The sequence below is a fragment of the Mustela nigripes genome, chromosome 5 (assembly GCF_022355385.1).
Source record: "Mustela nigripes isolate SB6536 chromosome 5, MUSNIG.SB6536, whole genome shotgun sequence".
Classification (NCBI taxonomy): domain Eukaryota; kingdom Metazoa; phylum Chordata; class Mammalia; order Carnivora; family Mustelidae; genus Mustela; species Mustela nigripes.
Window position 1 is genome coordinate 16,789,157 of NC_081561.1, and position 21,230 is coordinate 16,810,386.

Here is a 21,230-nt window from a genome sequence, read left to right on the forward strand (position 1 = left end):
CGGAAGGGCTGTTTAGCAGGTACAGGTCTCTTCTGTGGGAGCAGGGATAAAACTATTTGGAACGAGACAGACTGCAGTGACTCGCTGCACACAGCCAGCGTACTAAACACAACTGAGTCTGTTCCCTTTAAAAGGATTCATTTTACCTTATCTCAATTTCACCTCAGGAACAAAAAAAATATACAACAAAACATTGTGCCTACCTCATAACTGTGTCAAAACAAAACATATGCAGGCACCTGAGTGAAAGCAGTAAGCCGCTGCCTTCAGCTCAAGTTATGATCCCAGGGTCCTGGGATTGAGCCCCGCATTGGGCTCCCTGCTCAGCGGGAAGCCTGCTTCTCCCTCTCCACCCTGCTTGTAGTCTCTGCTGCTCTCTCTCTAATAAATAAAATATTTAAAAAAAAAAAAAAAAAAGGCAGGGGAGGGTTAAACAAAACATATGCTTGTAGCACTTAGTCACAGTCTATCCTCCTTTAGAATCAAAACTGACATGCTGGGGCGCCTGGGTGGCTCAGTGGGTTAAGCCACTGCCTTTGGCTCAGGTCATGATCTCAGGGTCCTGGGATCGAGTCCCGCATCAGGCTCTCTGCTCGGCAGGGAGCCTGCTTCCCTCTCTCTCTCTCTCTCTCTGCCTGCCTCTCCATCTACTTGTGATTTCTCTCTGTCAAATAAATAAATCCTTAAAAAAAAAAAAAAAAAACTGACATGCTTTTAGTAACTTAAGGCAATTTTAAAGATACCCTGCAGTGTACTCAAATTGATTGGAAAAATCAGCTCCTGCCACAAAGTAATTAATCATGACTTACACATTTTCAATCAGCTTCTTAATGAGAGAAGTGGTGAGAATCACTCTCAATTCTAGGATGCCACTCCTAAAAAATGCCCTAAAAATCTGGATAACTCCCCCAAATGTAATGACACGAAAGTTGTTTTAACAAATTCCTGCTCATCCAGTTACCATTAGTATCGCATTAATAAAAACTGGCATAAAAAATTAACCAGGCAGGATAATGGTAATTTGCAAAAGTTTATTCCTCAATGAATTCTTAGTAACATTAAAGAAAAAAATCTTGTGGTAGAAAGTACACCTGAAATGTGCTTGTTACTTCTTTCTCTTACACAAGGCTGTTTTAATCAATAAAACACAGGACTGCAACATACAAATCCCTATGCTGTGCCACTCTCACTATCTTTACTCTTATCTTCCAGCTCCACCAAAGCTAGAACATCCAGCTTCTATGTCCTAGCTCTTTCGCTTTGTTGATTTTTTTACTCTATCCTTTGAGGGAGGATCTAGTTTGTTTTAATTCTAAAACTATGAGATTAAAAAAAAAAACAAAAACAAAAAACAAAAAACAACTGAGAGAGTCAAATAAACACTTCTGGATAGGGCAAAAGAACTTAACTGGTATTTCAGCCTATAAAACCCCACTCCCAACCATGCCCCCCCTGCAATGGGCACTGCTGTCAGTCCATGACACCCAGCTCACCCCATTCATTTATTTATTTATTTTTTAAAAGATTTTATTTATTTACTTGACAGAGATCATAAGTAGGCACAGAGCTGAAACAGAGAGGAAGAAGCAGGCTCCCCGCCGAGCAGAGAGCCCGATGCAGGACTCGATCCCAGGACCTTGGGATCATGACCTGAGCTGAAGGCAGAGGCCCAACCCACTGAGCCACCCAGGTGCCCTGAGCTCACCCCATTTAAAATCACTCAATGTCTTCCTACTACATTCAGATTAAATTCCAATTCCTTAGTGTAAATTCAAGAATTTTTATAGTTTAAAGCTATTTTTTAACTGCATGACAAATTACCTACAGATTTCAAAGACCATCATGCTTTTTTCTCTAATTCCTACACCCACGCATTTGCTGTCATCTCTTGAGTAAAATGCCCTTGCTTAAAAATTCTTGACCTGAGTATCTTTAGCCCAGATGATTCCCCACTTCCTAAACAGCAAACACTTGCAAGGAAAACCACCACTACCGCAACAAAAGGCTAGGATTTAATTTTCTGATGACTCATTTCTTTCCCTCAATTACACCCATTCCTTGAAATTATGAATCACTATCGGCACAGGCCGGCATAACCCTTAACACATAAAAATGTTTGTGAACTGAACACTAAACCTAGAGATAGAATCTACTGCCAATTATACTTCACCTCAATAACAATGCAGACAACTCTTCAATTTCTTAATACTTCATTTATACTAAACTATCACCTTATTTTAATTAAACAAAGACAATGAATATATGTGCTGACATAAAAATCCCTGTAACATTTCCATTTAGTGAGCTAAGTATTTCTGAAAATAGAGACTAAAAATATTGTCAAGGTTTGGTATTAGCTCCTGTTTGCTTTTTACAGCTAACTTCATTCAAATTAAACCATTTATAAGAATTGCTAAAGATTGGGGCGCCTGGGTGGCTCAGTGGGTTAAGCCGCTGCCTTCGGCTCAGGTCATGATCTCAGGGTCCTGAGATTGAGTCCCGCATCGGGCTCTGCTCAGCGGGGAGCCTGCTTCCTTCTCTCTCTCTCTGCCTGCCTCTCAGTGTACTTGTAATTTCTCTCTGTCAAATAAATAAATAAAATCTTTAAAAAAAAAAAAAAAAAAAAAGAATTGCTAAAGATGAAGCGCCTGGGTGGCTCAGTGGTTAAGGCCTCTGCCTTCAGCTCAGGTCATGATCCCAGGGTCCAGGGATCGAGCCTCACATCGGGCTCTCTGCTCAGCAGGGAGCCTGCCTCCTCCTCTCTCTCTGCCTGCCTCTCTGCCTACCTCTCTGCCTACTTGTGATCTGTCAAATAAATAAAAATATAAAAAAAAAAAAAAATTGCTAAAGATTAAAGAATTTAAAATACTAATGTAATGTAATGCAACTATTTTTACATAAAAACTTAAGAAATTCTTACTTACCTGAACTACTACTTGTAATTGATTCTGAAATACTACTAGAGCCAGAAAGTTCTGTTGTTTTTGCAACAGGCACACTGAATATAAATCCAAACTGTAAAGAAGAAAACATATCCTTTAAGAGTCTATTTAGTTTTAAATGAATATCAAGTAGCTTCTTCTTATCCCAAGTCAAAACAACAACAACAACACTGAATTTCATGTATTCCAGGTTTTCATATTTTACAATCTCTAAAATTGAGATGCTTCTTAGGATGAATGGTATGTTCTATCAAACAGCATTTTTCATTTCTTAGGCATTTTTTTTTTCCTTCAAAGCAGTACATAAAATAATTATGTGCTCCTAAAGCTCATTTCTGGATTTCTAAATACCATTTTCTAATAAAAAGCAGGAGACTTTATGGACAATGGAACAGGTCACAGGCATGCGACAGGCAAATTTACACAATGATCTGGAACATCCAGCTGTGACAGAAAATGAGAGCATAGTGAAAAAGAGAAGGCAACATGTAAAAATGATATGCATGCCAAAGATGTATGAGGCAACTCAAACATTAAACTTATTATCTCCCCAAAATATTTAACTACAAAGAAACAAACAAATATATACTCTGAGGCACAAAAACCCAAAACTTCTCCAGATTAAAGGCAATTCAAGAAACAGGTTTACCAAATGCAATCGCAATTTAGTTGATTAGGTCCTGATCTTAATTGGATGTAGGCCCAAGAGAAACAAAATAGTAATTAAAGGACAGTATAGGACAATGGGGGAAAATCTGAATATGGCCTACGTTGTTGTTATTCTATCATCTTAACTGTAATGGATATGATAACTGTACTGCAGGTATGCAGAGGAATGTCCTTTTTCTTAGGGGACATATGGAAGAGCTGTAAGGGTGTCAAGAGGTTTGTATCTTAACCTTCAAATGGTCATGAGAAAACATATATGCTGATGTGTATATATAGGTAGTGGAAAATAAATAGGTGTTCATTCAAGTTCTCTGTACCCTGATTTTTTTTTTAAGTTTAAAGAAAAACGGTGTTATTTCTTACCCCAATGGCATCTCGGTTTTGATAAAAAATAAATATGAAACATTCCTTGCTTGCTACTTACAGATGATGGAGGTAGTAGATCTGCCTCAGTAGATTTTACAATTGGAGATGAAAATCGAAACAAGGGGCTGCCAGTGCTGTTTGGAGAGGTCATTTGTACCTGGTTTTCCAAATTATTAAAATACAAAAAGCTTTTTATTTTTTAGAGAAATTGACAACAAAATAACTGTAAATTAATTATTTTAAAGAACCCCAAAACAACTTCCTTTTAGATTTAAAAATCACTTGTTAAGGGGTGCCTGGCTGGCTCAGTCAGTAGAGCAAGCAAATCTTGATCTTGGGGTTCTGAGTTCTAGCCCTATGTTGGCCATAGAGATTACTTTAAAATAAAATCTTCTAAAAAAATGAATAAAAATAAAAATTAATTGTTGGGGCGCCTGGGTGGCTCAGTGGGTTAAGCTGCTGCCTTCGGCTCAGGTCATGATCTCAGGGTCCTGGGATCGAGTCCCACATCGGGCTCTCTGCTTAGCAGGGAGCCTGCTTCCCTCTCTTTCTCTCTGCCTGCCTCTCCATCTACTTGCGATTTCTGTCAAATAAATAAATAAAATCTTAAAAAAAAAAATCAATTGTTAAAATTTCTGAAAAATAAACTGTAACTGCTAGAAAATCTGGCTTCTCCTTGGGAAAGGAATATACTCTATCTCAGAAATGAGTACCTGCCTAAGGAAAAAAAAACATCTATAAGAATACTTTCAGAAAAAAAAGCCAAGGCAAAAGCATGAAACATTTCAGGAGCAGTTAATCCTACCAGAGAAATAAAAACAATAACCTCATTCTTACCCCCCAAAATAGCATCTTAATTGAAAACAGTGTTTGGAAACAAACTTAAAATCATCAGTCTCTAAGGCATGAAATCAGAATTAAAAAACACTCCATTATAATGTATCCTTTTATAACATACATTTAAAAAAGCAAAGCATCGTTTCCATTTTTCTCTTCTTAGTCTGAGTTATTAATTTCCAGAGTGGGAACTTAACATTGCTTTTAACAGAATATTAAATTTTTTTAAAGAACAAAAATCACCTCTACTTGTATAATGGTTCTGTACCTTGTTTGTTAATGATTGTGAAGGACTAATGGGTGATGGAGAGGACGTTGTGATCACAGAGGAACTAAAATTGAAGGTAGGCAGTGAAGAACTGGTGATGGGTAGAGAGATTTTCGGCAATACTGGTACTTCCATTTCCTAAAATACAACAGATTTCATAATGATAGATTTCAACTTTCATGTCAGTGTTCTATCCCTACTTATTTTCAGGAAGAACTGCTATAGTTACAGGTAAACTGGGAATGGGGTGAAGGTAGAACCATATATGGTTACCAGTGTGGGCTCCTGAATCAAAAGAATTGAAAAGATCTGAATCCCAGCTGTGCTACCAGATATGGTGGCTTTGTAAACCTAACTGCCCTCAGTACCAATTTCCTGATGGCTCAAACTGAGAAAAAAAGCAAAACAAAAACCACACACATACACAAAAAACCACATAGTTGTAGTATTAATTTAAAACATAAAGTTATATATGGGCTCAGGAGAGAGAATAAACATTTAATAAACATCAGTACTGGTGAGTTTGGTGAAATGCCTTGGGTTTTTTACTCCAATACAATAAAGACCACCCCAAATCTCAAACAACCCAGGTTAAGGGCAAACAAAGAGAGCTCTGCTTTTGCTAATGGTGGAATAGTTTGTTATCTGACCAATGACCTGACATTTTAAATGACCTGACAATTTTTAAATCTGAACAGAATAAAAAGAAACAACCATGTGGAAACACTGGAGGGCAACCAGAAGCAGCAGGAACTATAGAGATAAAAAAAACACTTGGAAGAAGAGGGGGGCACTGAGTGAGTTTCCTGCACTGTGAATTGGTGCCACTGCATAGTTGAAATTCTGAGAGAAAAGCAAATCTGTTCATGGAGGAATTAGAGGACGGAGTAAGTGACCATAGATAGAGAAAATGAGGGAGAAATGCAGCAATGAGGAGCAGATAAATCTGCATGTAAATTGTCCAAATTTCTAGCAGACGTGTAAGTTGCTCGCATGTAAGGCACACACCAAGCAGCCAACTGAGACTGAAGAGTTCCAGCTGCCACCCATCACAACTGGGAGAGAGTGTGACTTGAAGAAAGTTCCTGCTGGCTAAAACTATCTGAATATTTCAAATGGATGTCTTTTACAGTACATCAATCACACCTCTGTAAAGTCAAGCCCTCCTCTCCCCAAAGGAATAATAAAGATGCCTTCAGATAAAAGAAAACTAAGATAATCTATTGCCATAAAACCTGTTCTACAAGTTCTCCAGGGTGAAGGGATAGGATACCAAATAGATCTCAAGTTTCTGGAAGAAATGAACGGTATGTGAGCAAACACAAAAAACTTGTATTCCTCTTAATCTCTTGAAAATACATATAACCAAAGAAAGTGAAAATTAGATGCTGTGAGTTTATAGCCTATCTAATTTTAATACAGATGACAACAAGTATAATCTAAAATACCAAAGAAGAGGGGAGGCAAATCAAACTATGTAAAGTTGCAAGATTGCTAAATATGAAAGGAAGTGGTACAGTATGAACACAAAGCAGAATGTGAAAGTTAAGGACATAATATAATCTCAAAAGGAACCACTAAGTAACATGAAGAGGTAAAGATCAAAGTAACTAAAATATAATTCTAACAAATAGTCAACTAACCAAAAGGACAGCTTTCAAAAGGAACAAAAGACAAATGGGAAAACCAGAGAAAAATGGGAGACATAATCCAACCATATAAATAATGACATTATAAATATTCCAAGGTGCCTGGGTGGCTCAGTGGGTTGGGGCCTCTGCTTTCGGCTCGGGTTGTGATCCCGGGCTCCTGGGATCGAGCCCCGCATCGGGCTCTCTGCTCAGCAGGGAGCCTGCTCCCCGCACCCCCCGCCCCCTCTCTCCCTCTGCCTCTCTGCCTACTTATGATCTCTGTTTAAAAAAAAAAAAAAAAGGCAAAAAAAATACATAAAAGGCAAGATACCCATATATCATTTTCAAGAAACTCACTTAAAAAGATATAGGTTAAAAGCAAATGGATGGAAAAAGATAACAACCTACAATTCATAAGCTTAAGAAGTCTTATTCTACTAACAGAGTGGCTGGCTATAGTAATACCAGATATAGGAGATTTTCTAGACAAAGAATACTTGCACAGTCTTTTCTTTCTTTTTTTAAGAACATTTAGTAATATTAAGAGGAAACTGAGGAACCACAACACGTAAGGCACACACTTTAACGAGGGCTTCAAAACATGTAAAGTAAAAATGGACATAACAGGAAAAGACAAGTTCACCAAATGGAAGTGGACAATTTTAACTCCTATCTCAACAACTTGATAGACTAAAACAACACACCCCACACGCTGAAAAAACCTTCAGCAAAGACAAAGAAGATCTAAGAAATACCATCAGTCATCGGACACCTTATAAAACACTGTACCCGAAAACCTAAAATACAGGCTTCAAGGTTCATCAAGCAGACCATATGCTGGGCTACAAAACAAGTGTCAATACATTTGAAAACATTAATATCACAGCTAAACCCAGTTCTAAATAACCCACAGATCATATAATAAATCAAAAAGGAAATCAGAAAGATGCATAAAAACACTACTATAAGTCCTTTAGAAGAAAACATAGAATTACTTTGCGGCCTGGAGATAGACAAAGGTTTCTTAGGACAGAAAGAACAGTAAAAATAAGGCGGCACGTGGCTGGCTCAGCGGGAGAACATGGAACTCTTAATCTCAGGGTTGTGAGTTTGAGCCCCACATTGGAGGTAGAGATAACTTAAAAATAAAATCTTTAAAAAATGATTTTTTTTAAAAAGGATAAATTCAGAACACCTGCTAATCAAAAGATACTGTTAAAAAAATGAATATGCAAGCCAGACTGAGAGAAAATATAAGACATGTATCTGACAAAGTATTTGGATCCAAATTTATAAAGAACTCCCACAACTCAGTAAGAAAACCCAATTTTTAAAAGGGCAAAAGACCTGAAGACACCTAATAAAGGATTGGTAATAAGCATACAGCCCATAAGCACATAAACTAGAATACAACATTATTGCATCAGGGAAATGCAAATTAAAATTACAACGAAACAGCACCATATACAAAGCAAAATGGATAATATTAAAAAGATGACAACTTAATAAGGATGACAAGTGAAAGAAATGTTCACACATTGTTGGGGAGAGTGTAAAATATTATTCATCTTGGAAAATAGTCGGGCAGTTTCAAGTTAAACACATATTGGGGGGAGCTGGCTGGCTCAGCTGAAAAAGGATGCAACTCTTGATCTTGGGGTTCTGAGTTCAAGCTCCACGTTGGGCTTGGGGATTACTTAAACAAATAAACCTTTTTATAAAAAAGTGAAACACGTATCATACAACCTAGCACCTCCACTTTTAGGTTATTTACCCCAAGAAAAATACACACATGTCTAAAAAACCCTATAAGAATGTTCACAGCAGCTTTATTCATAACAGCCAGGCACAAAAGCACACACACACTGGACAACTGTATTGATACGAAGTTCCAGAACAAGCAACACCAACACAGGACAGAAAAAATGAGAGGAGTGATTGCCTCTGGAGTAGGAGATGAGTACTGACTGGGAAGGAGCACGAGTCAAGTGTGACACTTTGAAAAGGGTTAGGGTTAATGAATTGTAAAAATTCATTAAATGGTATACCTACGAATTTAACATTTTACTACATAGAAATTTTTGCTAAATTACAAAACAACAGATATTTGACTGTAGTCTGTGCTGAAGTATTTGGGGTATATATCAAAATCGGGAGAGGGGAGCAGAAGCAAACAAAGACACATTTGGCTCTTTCCATAGGGAAGTTTCATCTGATCTTCCTTTTAGAGCCATACAACACCTGGGCACATCAACTGAATAGCCTGTGTCTTACTTATGCCAACTCATCACGTCACAGACTTGGCTATACTGGTTCTTGATATCATCGACCTAGAACAAATTCTAAATTTGATTCCTATTCACCAACATTTTGACTCAGTTGATCAGAAGTGGGGCCCCCAAGTCTACAAGACAGTTAAAAATTATAATTAGATGCTTCCAGGTACTTCAAGTTGAACACAACAATCACCAAATATGTGACTTACTATGTATTACCTTTGTAGTATCTTTACACGGGTTATCTCCCATAAGGAAGTTTCTACTGGGAGATGTATGGTCTAAGCTCATATAGCATTAAATGGCACACATCCCATAGACACAAACTCAATCTACTTATTTTTCTTATCCCCATTTTACAGATAAGCTGATGTACAAAAGAATTAATCTGACCAACATCATTCACAGTCAGTCAGTAGCAGGCCTGTACCTGACATGACGATATTAAGCAATTAAATCTCCGCAGCTCAGCAGTATTACATACTCATTGCTCTGTATCAATAAGCTTTTTCATTATAAAAATCAAACCGGTATCACAGTAGAGGCAAAATGCCAAAATGTTCAGTGACTAACACACAACCCTTACACATTTTGAGATCTAACAAGAAATGAGAGCAAAACCGTACTTCTACTATCTCATAATGCAAAATGGGTTATTTACAATATAAAGTTCTGTTTAACCTGGTTGTTGAAGTGAATCAAAATGTACCAGCACTCTCTGTTACATACCAAACTAAAATTAGCATAGTTTGTTTACACTCCACTAAAAATAAAATTTCTTTCATTTGACCTATCCCAAAAGCCCATTAAAATAGTCATAAAAAATGAGTGTTCCATCCTTAATCAAAAGTTCCTATTAACTCTGAATTAAGAACAACTAGTGGTCTAAACATATTCGTTATCTGAAACAAAACCAGCACTGAAAACAAAGTAAAAAGCATCCACCCCAAACCCCTTCTACCTAGATTAAAAAAACACAGGGTGGGCAGAAATTTGGGGCAGCCACCCATTGGTACCTCTTTCCTCAGAAACGTGGAGACTAACTCCAATGTAGAACAGATCCAGAACTAGGGACAGGAGTTGGGTGAGGCATCCTGGGATGCAAAGTTGGCAGTTGGCAGTTGGCCGGAATGGAGAGGGGGCAGAGAAGGGGGAGGTGATAAAGGTCTGCAGGGTTAGACTTTCATAAAGCTCCTCACAGTATACCAAGTAACAAGAGTAAAAGTAAATCAATAAATTTTCATCCCCCTCCCAACATCTTGATATAGCAAAGTCACATAAACACACACCTGTAAGACAGCCAAAACCGAACTACAGATAGCTACCTGAACTTCAGCTAAAGATCGTGGGAATATATTCTTAAAAAGTTGAAACTGAACAGAAATAAGCAAAATTCACAAATCTGTTATCTGGCAAACACCAAACCAAGATGTTTTCCTCATCAAGGATAAACTTTAGAAAGCTAGAAACACAAATTCTACTGAGAAATATAAAAGCTCATGTAAAGAACAGGATATATAATGAGCTATATTATCCTCGGATACTAATTTCCTTATGTACATAAAGCAAGACAACCCATTTCTTAAAGGTAAGTTTACATAAAGAGCTTCAATTAAAAGAAAATCAGTTAAGAAAGCTACAAATTTTGTTATACTGTGTCATTAATGGCCTTCAATACTTTTGCTCTCAAAATAAGAGAATACATTAATACATTCCGTCCCTTCACAACACTCCAGCAGGAGAGCAACACGTAGAACCCCTAGACCAGTCCAGGAGCCGAGCCCCCAGCATAATGCCATATACCGTGAGACAGCCCGGGGGCAGAAAGTCCAAGTGACCAAAGCAGTCACGGTTCTGGTACCTTCAGAGAGGCACAACTACCAAACTGCCCACTGGGAAAAGGGATGATGAAGGAAATGAAAACAAAATAGACTGCCTACTCTAAATAACCTTGGAAAACACACCAAGAGACAAGAAGGAAAGCAATACTTTAGAAAGCTAGAAACACAAATTCTACTGTACAGCTTCAACCAAAACATGACTTTAGAGTCAACAGAAACTGTTATAGAAGATCTCCTGTTTAAAAATTCCTTAAAAACTCATGAGTCAATGAAGAGGTTACAAATGAAATTTTAATTAGAAACAAACAAAAAATAAAGCATTATGTATCAAAACTTAAATGATCCAGTTAGGCTGAAATTCACTTGTAAAAAGATTGAAAGAAGGCCTGCATTCAACTCCAAGTAGTTAGAAAATATAGCCTGTAGAAAGATTAATTTACCCAATCTTCAACTAGTCCTTATCTTTTTCTAACTTTCTTTTTTTTTTTTTTAAAGATTTTTTATTTATTTATTTGAGAGAGAGTGGGTGACAGAGAGCATGAGCAGTAGGGAGGGGAGCAGCAGAGGCAGAGGAGGAAGCAGGCTCCCTGCCGAGCAAGGAGCCCAATGTGGGACTCGATTCCGGAACCCTGGGATCATGACCTGAGCCGAAGACAGCTGCTTAACCAACTGAGCCACCCAGGCGTCCCTCTTTTTCTAACTTTCATTTGCAGAATATATACAGAAATCTTTCCCAAAAAATCTTCCCAATAAATAATAAATAAATAAATAATCCAATAAAAAGTGAATAAAGAGAAACCCCAAATGACCAAGAGACTCACAAGAGGGTTCCCTCCCTTGTAAACAGGAAATGCAAAATGAAAGTCCAATGGCATAACACTTCAAACCCATCACCTTGGCAAAGACTTTGGAAAAAAAAAAAAAAAAAAGTACCCATAAGATAGAAGAAAAAGCATATCCACCAACTGTCATGTGCAAGAAGTATTTAAACTACCTTCAGGAGCAACAGGGCAACATCTAACACGTGTGAAGATGTGTATCATCCCCTAGAACCCAACGAGGCCAATCTAGAAAAAGCCTAGAGAATACACTACACGCGCCGAAGCAGAAGTGCATACACATTCACCTCAGCACATATCAGGAATCAACCCACAGGCACCCTGGGGAACAGGGTGGGGTAAATTTTCAGATTGGATAAACCTGTAACAATGAAATTACACAACTTGAATTACCTTTCACAACACTTATCTGATAAGCTTCACAAATAATATGAAGAAAATGCCAAGGGAGCAGAGCACAGTTAATCCATTTATGAAACAGGCAAAACCTACCTAATGATACAATAATATTCCCAAGGTCAAATAATTTCAATTGTAATTCTCTTATATGGCTTTTTAGCGGCATCCATGGAGTTTAAGGTCCTAGGTTAGGTTTTCTGTGTCGTCACAGTAAAAGGGGTACTGAACACACGTACGTGCATGCACACTCACACTGGCAAGGGACTGCTCCAATGGCAGAGTAGTCGTTCTTGTGCTGGGTCTCCCCCAAGCCCCACCCCTTAGGGTCTCCCCACACCACCACACCAGAGTTTCCCATATACTTCAAGAATATGAAGGACAGAACCTTACCTCCTCCTCCGGAGGCTTAGATGCAACAAAGCGCGTTCTCTCTCGTCTCATCTTGCCGCCTCCACTACCTACTCCAGAAGATAAACCATTGGCTGCAGACATACTGAAATTTGGATAAGAAAAGCCACTAGGCAAAGAAAAAGAAAATTAAAACAAATGATATATTACTCTGGTTCATAACTTATTAACTAATTGAATACCTAAAAATTAGAACTGCTAACAAGAAAAGAAATATACAGCTGAATGTGATTTTAGAAGGTGACAGATTTCTGTGCATGAAGTTTGTTTTTTAACCTTCTTAAATGTCAAAAAAGAAAAACACATAAAAACAGGCCTTACAAGTGAAATATAAAGAAGCTTTAGCTAAAAGACGACATTACCTTTCTCGCTGTTCTCTAGTTTGTCGTGGCGTCACAGGTCTTTCACACCCGGTCTAGAACAAAATGAGCACACCAAATTTATATGCCTGCTTCTTCATTTTAATTTTATGAATACTTCCCTTTTGTCCGTCCATTTTAATATTTGCAATCAGGAATTTGATGGGTTTTTAGTTAGTGAATCCTAAAACTTGTGACCTATACTCTGCTTTCTGAATGGTAACTGAATTACAACAGGATTACACACATAAAAGGTCACTGCCCTTTCACCAAAAAGGTAGTAAGTGTACAAAGTAAATATACTTAGAAATCACAGAAATACTTTTGCCCCCCATCTCTCATGATGGCCTATTAAAGGTATAAGCAAGTTTATAAGGATATTCTCTATGAAATGATTCTCTACAATTTAAGTTCCTCCATTGAAAGGATATCATGGCTCTTTGGAGAAACAGCAAAATACAAGGCAGGGACCTGAAACTTGTAAGATGAATTTGAATTTTTTCTTCAACATTTTTTATTTGAGAGCAAGAGAGAGAGAGAGAGGAGGGGGAGGGGTAGAGGGAAAGAACCTCAGGCAGACCCCCTGCTGATTGCAGAGCCCCACTATTGGCTCAATCCCACGAGGCCGAGGATCACGACTTGAGCCAAAACCAAGAGTTGGATACTTAATTGACGGAACCACTCAGATACCTGGAGCCTTGATTCTTTTATATCAAAAGCAACTAAGTGTTCAAAAACTTAAGGGAAATACAAAAAGGACAGAGGAGCCAGTTCAAAGGCCAAATGGCACAATATGAACATCATAATAATACCAATAAAGAACTATAATCTATAGAATGTGAGAAATAAAGCTGACTTAAACACATACACAGATAGGCACATAAATGAGAAAAAAGAAAAACTTCTCCTCCAGGAGGATGTCAACTAATAAATGTAGAAAGAATGGGGGAGTTAGAAAACCACCCTTCGGCAATCTATAAACAATAGATTTAGGCAAAAATCACCAATAATATTAACTACTTAAAGGATATTTATCCTTTCAAAGTTATCTACCCACAATATACCTATTAATTACAAAAGATTAAAAAAAAGAGTAACTCTACACTGGAGAAATCCTACTACCACCACCTTAATAACACTACTGCTGGTACTGAGATCAACTGGTAGCATGTGCTTTTTGAGAGGACAGGCTGAGAAGAGCTCAGCATCTGTTCTTTGATATTATTACCAAAGTACATAACTGGGGGACCGCTGGGCGGCTCAGCTTGTTAAGCACCTGACTCTTGGTTTCAGCTCATGTCATGATCTCAGGGTCATTGAGATCAATCCCCACGTCAAGCTCCGCACTCCGTGCGTAGTCTGCTTGAGATTCTCTCCCTCTCCCTCGGCCCCTCCCCATGCTTGCACACCCTCTAAAATAAAAAATAAAATAAAAAGGATGTAACTGGAATCTAATTATGAGGAAACATTACACATTTTGCAGGACATTCTACACAGTAACTTATTTGTACTTTAGAAATACCAACGTTACAAAATACAAAAAACAAACTAAAAACCCTAAGGAACTATTTTAGACTAAAGGAGATGAAGAGATATGAAAACTAAATGCAGGGGTACCTCGGGGGCTCAGTGGGTTATGCATCTGCCTTTATCTCAGGTCATGATCCCAGAGTCCTGGGATCAAGCCCCACGACAGGCTCCCTGCTCATCTCCGAGTCTGCTTGTCCCTCTCCCTCTGCCCTGCTCGTGCTCTCTCTCTCACTCTGTCTCTCAAATTAGAAAAAAAAAAAAAGTTTATTTTCTAAGAAATGAAAGACGGAAGGAAAGAAAAAGAAAAAAGAAAGGAAGAAAGAAAACTAAATGCATACATAATCTTGAATTTTTTTCCTCTGGGACACTAGCAACATCTAAATAAAATCTGTACATTAGATAATAGTATCGTAAAATATTAAGTTCCTGGTTTTGATAATTATTCTGTATTTATTACATTAAGGGAATTTCCTATCTATAAGAAATACACAGTAAAGGAAGAACAAATATAGTAAACCGTGAAGCCTTATAATTGTTCTTACAGAGTCTGTAAGTTCAAAATTATATTCAAAACATTTTTAAAATTTTAATACAGCAAATATGACAAAGTGTTAATGACTGGTGAATGCAGGAGTAATCGGTAAACACTGTACTATTCTCTCAACTTCAGTTTGAAAATTTTTAATAAATTAGGTTATGAAGACCCAATGAAACTAAAGTAAAGGCATAAACATAAGATACCATATAAATACAATAAATATAAAAAATACACTCTAGCTAAACAGCCCAAGAAAACAAACCCAAACACAGGACATTTTAGGTAACTGTCCTGGTCTCTTCAAAAACCAATTTTGCCTAGCAATTCCACTCTTAGGTATGAACCCCAGAAAAATGACAACATAGAACTACAGAATACCTGTAGACAAACATTCACAGCAGTATTATTCATTACAATCAAAAAATAAAAAGAACCCAAGGTCCCTCAACTGAAGTAAGGATAAACAAAATCTAGTCTATCCAAACAAGGAAGTATTATTCAGCCACATAAAAAGGAATAAAGTTCTGATGACATGGATGAACCTTTGAAACATTATGCTGAGTGCAATCCGTCAGTCACAAAGGACCACATATTTTAAAACTCCACTTACACGAAATGTCCGGAAGAAGCAAATCCAGAGAGACACATCACTGGTTGCGTGGGGCTGGCGAGGAGGGGGTGGGGAGTGACTACAAACAGGGGTGGATCTGGAGGGGGGGGGGGGGGGGGGGGGGAAAGGGGGGGGGGGGGGGGGGGGGGGGGGGGGGGGAGCAGGGAGGACAAGGGACTAAAATCGACTGTGCTGATGACAGAACAACTCTGAATATGCTAAAAACCACTGCACCACAGTACTCTTCCAACAGGTGAAGGGTACAGTATGTGAATCGCATCTAAATAAAGCAGTTATTTTAAAACAAAAACAATGTGGTGAGGGGTCGAGGCCTGAGATCTAGAAAGACAAAACCAGAGCAATGTGTGAAATCTGCTTAGCTTCTGATTCAAAAAACTACAAACAACACTGGAGTGTGGTCTACATATTATATAATATTAGGAAGGAACAGACATCAATTTCTTCAGATATGATAAATACAGAAAAAAGTACTTGGGAAATGCACATCAAAGTACTTTTAGGGATGAACAGATATATGACATTTTATTTTCAAACAGTTCAACAATAATCCAAACAAAACACACAGATAAAGCAATTCTGAGCAAAATTATTTAATCTAAATCATAAGTACATAAAATGGTGTTACTAGTAAATACGAACTTCGGATTTGATCAAGGTGCTAGCCATCTGAAAGGCATACCAATTTGTAATCACTAACACAGACTTTATGCATTATCTAGTTGTTACACTGCAATGGTAGAGTACTTGTATCTTATTCTTACTCATTTTAATCAATATTCAAAGACGAGTGAAAATAAACACATACTCACACTGTGCTTTTTATCTATTCTTTGATTAGTCTTCCTTAATTCACCAGACGGAGTCAGAGATGGTTTAAAATAAACAGTTCGATTTGCTATGGAAACTGGCTTTGGGGTCAAGAGTCTTTGAACAGGAGGATACGGAGAGTCCACCTAATAAGTAATCAGAAATCAAAGACAAACCTTTACTTTCAAATATGTATCCGCACATATCTAAAACTTATCTGGCAATAGCTTATGTCACCTAGAGACTACGAGCACTTCTTAGAGAAATACCCAGAGAATGCAAACAAACACTAAAAGGAAAAACTGACAGTAACAGAACCAAAGGTATATATATTTATAAACCTATATAAAAAATTCCAAATGGGTTTCACAGACCATTTTTTTCTAGACTGAATGACTTTTCATATGTATGTGCACATTCACAAAATGGAAACTATATTCAAAACTATTCTACAAATCTAAGCTTTTACAAGTTGAATTTTGAATACAGAAACTAAAACTGATTTTGCCATGTTTTCCCCAAATTACTTTTTAGATATCCTTCAACTGGAAATAAGATTATTTTTAAACTAGCTATGAAAATAGTTGCCCAAAAAATGAGAAACCTCTCTCCAAGTTTATTTTCCTCTATTATTATCAAAAAACTAAAGCAAACAGAGTATAAAACTTTGTTAAGAATTTCAAGTCCTAAAATAAACTGGCATTATTATCTAAGCACACAAGTGTTTTGTCAACAGTCCTTTGCAAAAAGGAAACACAGTAAAAGTCCTATTGGTGTAAGATGACTATAAAGCCAAGAACTTCTACTCTGTCCAAACACTGTGATGCTATGAATACAGTCCTTTCACTCTGAAGCAGCTGTGAGCAACATTGGTTTCCAAGGCAAAGCCTCTGTATTCTAGCTCTTCCCTAAATCCTCATCACAACTGTGATCTTACAACTCAATGAGAGAGTCTATTCTGCAGACTGCTCTGATCACATCTGTGAAACATGAACTACGATATTATATTCTGGCCTTTATATATCCTAACACCCATTAATAAAATTCTATTGCTACTATACTCAACCTTTAATATAACTTTAATCAATGAGAACTTGTATTACAGCACAGTTTTTTGACATTTACTTATTTTTAGACAATCTGATATAAACCAGGAGTTTGAGAAAAGCAGCCAATACCATAAATTAATCCTATCACAACGGCTAATAATGGATTCCCTCTTGCTTGATTACAGACATCTAAAACCTGTAAAGCAACACTATTCGCCCAATACCCCTCAATTTTACCCCTTCTCTGCAAAGTTTCAGTGAAAATAATTATAATTTACCAATATCTTATACACAGTTCCCACAGTTAAGTCAGAAAACTATGATTCTTGCTATCAGTTACTTCTGGGGGAAACTGGTGTTGCAATATATGCTTTCACAAATAAGATCTGGGAATCTGCTTTCTTGAAGGATACTTAACTAGCCACAAGTATAACTAACAAAAAATACACCTCTTTAACTCTATTAAGCATTTCATTTTCCCCCAGAGTAACCTCCAAAGCTAATTTTTACCAAATAGAACACAAGAAGTGTTATCAAGATACTAACTTACAGTTTGTAGTAGTTCCCATACCTTGAAACAGTATTTTGGGCTGACTAATGAAAGATCTAGCAGTCTGAAATTCTATTACACACCACAAATTTGATTTGTTTGTTAATGAGGAAAGTTTACAACACTAACTATGCTCAATGTGGGTTTTAGTTCACTGAACTTCTATGATTACTAAACACTTCATGCACTGTTTACTCCTACTTTTATTTATCGGAAGGTAGACTACCAAGATGCTGAAAAGGGAAATGCCAATTAACCAAAAAGTTATGACTGAGCATTTACTGCACTTACAGATCTGTACTAAGGCAGGCCCTCATAAGAAGCTACAAGGTCCAAGCAAAACAGTCTTATCTTTCAAACATGTTCCCTAATGACTATCAAATTCAATTTGGATATTTACTAACTTAAATATAACAAAACTGCTGAAACTTTAATAAATGCAGAAGAAGGTTTACCCTTTCCCTTTTGGCCTGAAAGTCTGCAGTGGTATCTATTCCACTCCTATCCAGAGGCTGAAAAAATAAAAATACTATTAGAATAAATTGGAAATTTGAAAAGTATGACTTTCATCACCAATATATAAAAATGTATCTCTAAAAGAGGTTTAAAAGTCAACTTACAGAATTCAGGGGAGAAGAAACAACAGATGGAATTCTTTTTGCATCCTGTTAATATTGAAACAGTAACAAAATTTAAGATTTTTCACGAAACTATCCAATTGTCACACACCCGCGTTTAATTGTGATTCTAAAAATTTACCGCTAGAGGGCTTGACATCTTCTCTAAAGACTGCAATATTCGCCGAGCTGTTGAACTGGTCACACCATAGGATTGTGCATTGAGCTGCTTAGCTTTCATCTGTCTTCTGACTGGTGCCTATAAAGTGAACACTGTATTATTTTTCTGGACCCTTAACTCTAAAGCCCATATTTCAGGAGATGAAAATATTTACAAAACAGAATAGATATTCAAAGAGAAACCGAATTAATGTGGTAAAAACAATTTATCTCTGGGTGGTGTCATCAAGCATGAAGTTCAACTTTTTTTCTTTATACCTTTACTGAAAAGCCAATTACTTTTGCAATCAGAAACAAATAAGCACGCACCACACCTACAGATCTGCAGCTATGTTAATTTAAGTAGGAAAAGTGAGATCATTGTTATAAAGTTTTACCGTTACCTTGAGCCATTTATCCCTGATATTTACATCAAAGAACACTTCCTGTTCAATCACTATGCCATCACTATGCTGTACACCTAAAACTAACATAACATTGTGGCAACTGTAATTCAATAAAAAATACATAAATAAGTGAAAGAGAGAACTAAATTAATGAGAACTATATTGAAATATTACTCTAGGTATTAGTTAATTAAATTCCAAGATAACTAAACGAGGCTACGGTAGCTATTGTAAAGGAAATTTAAATTTTTTAAACTAACTTTTTCAAATTTTGACATAAGAAAAATTTTAAACACTCGGGCTATTTCTTCATGATCTTTAACCTTCTTAAAATTGGAGTTAAAGGGAAGCCTGGGTGGCTCAGTGGGTTAAGCCTCTGCTTTTGCTCAGGTCATGATCTCAGCTCTCTGCTCGGCGGGGAGCCTGCTTCCCTCTCTCTCTCTCTGCTTGCCTGTCTGCCTGCTTGTGATCTCTCTCTCTGTCAAATAAATAATTAAAATCTTGAAAAAAAAATTGGAGTTAAGGAAAACCCCTTATAAAGAATAGATAAGTATCCTTTAATGTACAAGCAATGTTTTCAAATTCCAATTAAAACAGTTTCTTTGCTCAAGAATCCATTACAACAATCCAATAACCAAGTGATTGCCACAAAACAATTTGGCAATGCTTGATATAAAGATATTATCACAATCGAAACATAACGCAGTTTCTACAAATAGCTATAACATCCGAAAAATTGAGTCATAATAATTATTTATAAATAAGGTTTCTCTGATACCAAACATTTAATGACATTTTCAGAGTAGCCTCAAGAATTCTTTAACAGTTTTATTAAGAACTGGATGCCCATTAAAGACTGCTGTTCAGGGGCGCCTGGGTGGCTCAGTGGGTTAAAGCCTCTGCCTTCGGCTCAGGTCATGATCTCAGGGTCCTGGGATCGAGTCCCACATCGGGCTCTCTGCTCGGCGGGGAGCCTGCTTCCTCCTCTCTCTCTGCCTGCCTCTCTGCCTACTTCTGATCTCTCTCTGTCAAATAAATAAATAAAATCTTTAAAAAAAAAAAAAAAAATTAAAAAAAAAAAAAAAAGACTGCTGTTCAGGCCAAAATCTTTGGCAAACACGAGGTCAACATTAAAATCCTCTAGGAAATTATGATAGTCTGTCCTGTCACTGGATTCTACTTGCCACGGGTCACTCAAGGCCTCGATTCGCTAATCAACAGAACAGAACTGAGTTAGAGAATCTTTAATGTATCTCCCAGCTCTAACACTCTAGGGAAAGGAGTAATAGACTCATCCCAAATATCAATGATAGAACATTTGGAAGCCTGTGCTGAGAAGGATTTTAAAGGTACATCACAACTTACCATTAGAAAGTGTTAAGATTCAATGTAAGAAAGGAAGAAATAGCAAGAGGACACTCTCATTTGGACTATTCTATGAATCATAGGCTTGCATCATCCTATCTTCTAAGATGCTTAATTATTCTTTTAACTTAAAAAAAAAAATGTTTAAAGGAATACTATCTATGATCCAGTTAAGCTCTAGAAAAAGCTCCCCATGTAACTCTAACATTCAGTTAACACTTCCTAAAATAACAAAATATTGCCCTTCATGAACACTTCCAGATATAAAACTCCTAATTACTGTTAACTATATACATGAAATCATCCTCCAATTAGGAAAGCAAGAAACTAAAGACAAAAAAAAATCTTGAAGGGCATGTTATTGCGTGGAGCACTGCGTGTTGTGCATAAACAATGAATCTTGGAACACTGAAAAAATTAAATTAAATTTAAAAAATATATTTATATATGTATATATATACTTGTTTCTACCCCATTGCAGTATTTGTTATGGACTTTCATCTTCACATAGACTCCCTTCTCGAAAAGCCTACACACTGCAAGTATAATTATTTCTCCATCTTTAAAATGTCAAAATCTGTAAAAGCAAGCACAGTAATATACACAACAAAACCATTTTTATGAGCTTCAAAAAACTCTTAAGGGCAACACAGAATCATGGAATTCACCTTGAATTTATTTTTTTTAAAGTTATCAATTTCCACTTGTTCTTTGTTAATACTTATGTAAATACAAGTGATTT

At 36.9% G+C, this 21,230-nt stretch overlaps 1 protein-coding gene across 2 annotated transcripts in view; it reads right to left on the reverse strand.

The window, feature by feature from the left end:
• Positions 1-21,230, reverse strand: part of NUP153 (nucleoporin 153) — a 73,374-nt gene that overhangs the window by 22,663 nt on the left and 29,481 nt on the right. For both annotated transcript variants that reach the window (XM_059399507.1, XM_059399508.1), the window contains exons 6-14: positions 18,700-18,816; positions 18,561-18,605; positions 18,396-18,452; positions 16,344-16,487; positions 12,839-12,891; positions 12,459-12,585; positions 5,083-5,220; positions 4,036-4,134; positions 2,925-3,015 (exon numbers count right to left, since the gene is read on the reverse strand). In XM_059399507.1, coding sequence (XP_059255490.1) covers positions 2,925-3,015; positions 4,036-4,134; positions 5,083-5,220; positions 12,459-12,585; positions 12,839-12,891; positions 16,344-16,487; positions 18,396-18,452; positions 18,561-18,605; positions 18,700-18,816 — 871 coding nt within the window. The remainder of the gene's footprint in view (positions 1-2,924; positions 3,016-4,035; positions 4,135-5,082; positions 5,221-12,458; positions 12,586-12,838; positions 12,892-16,343; positions 16,488-18,395; positions 18,453-18,560; positions 18,606-18,699; positions 18,817-21,230) is intronic.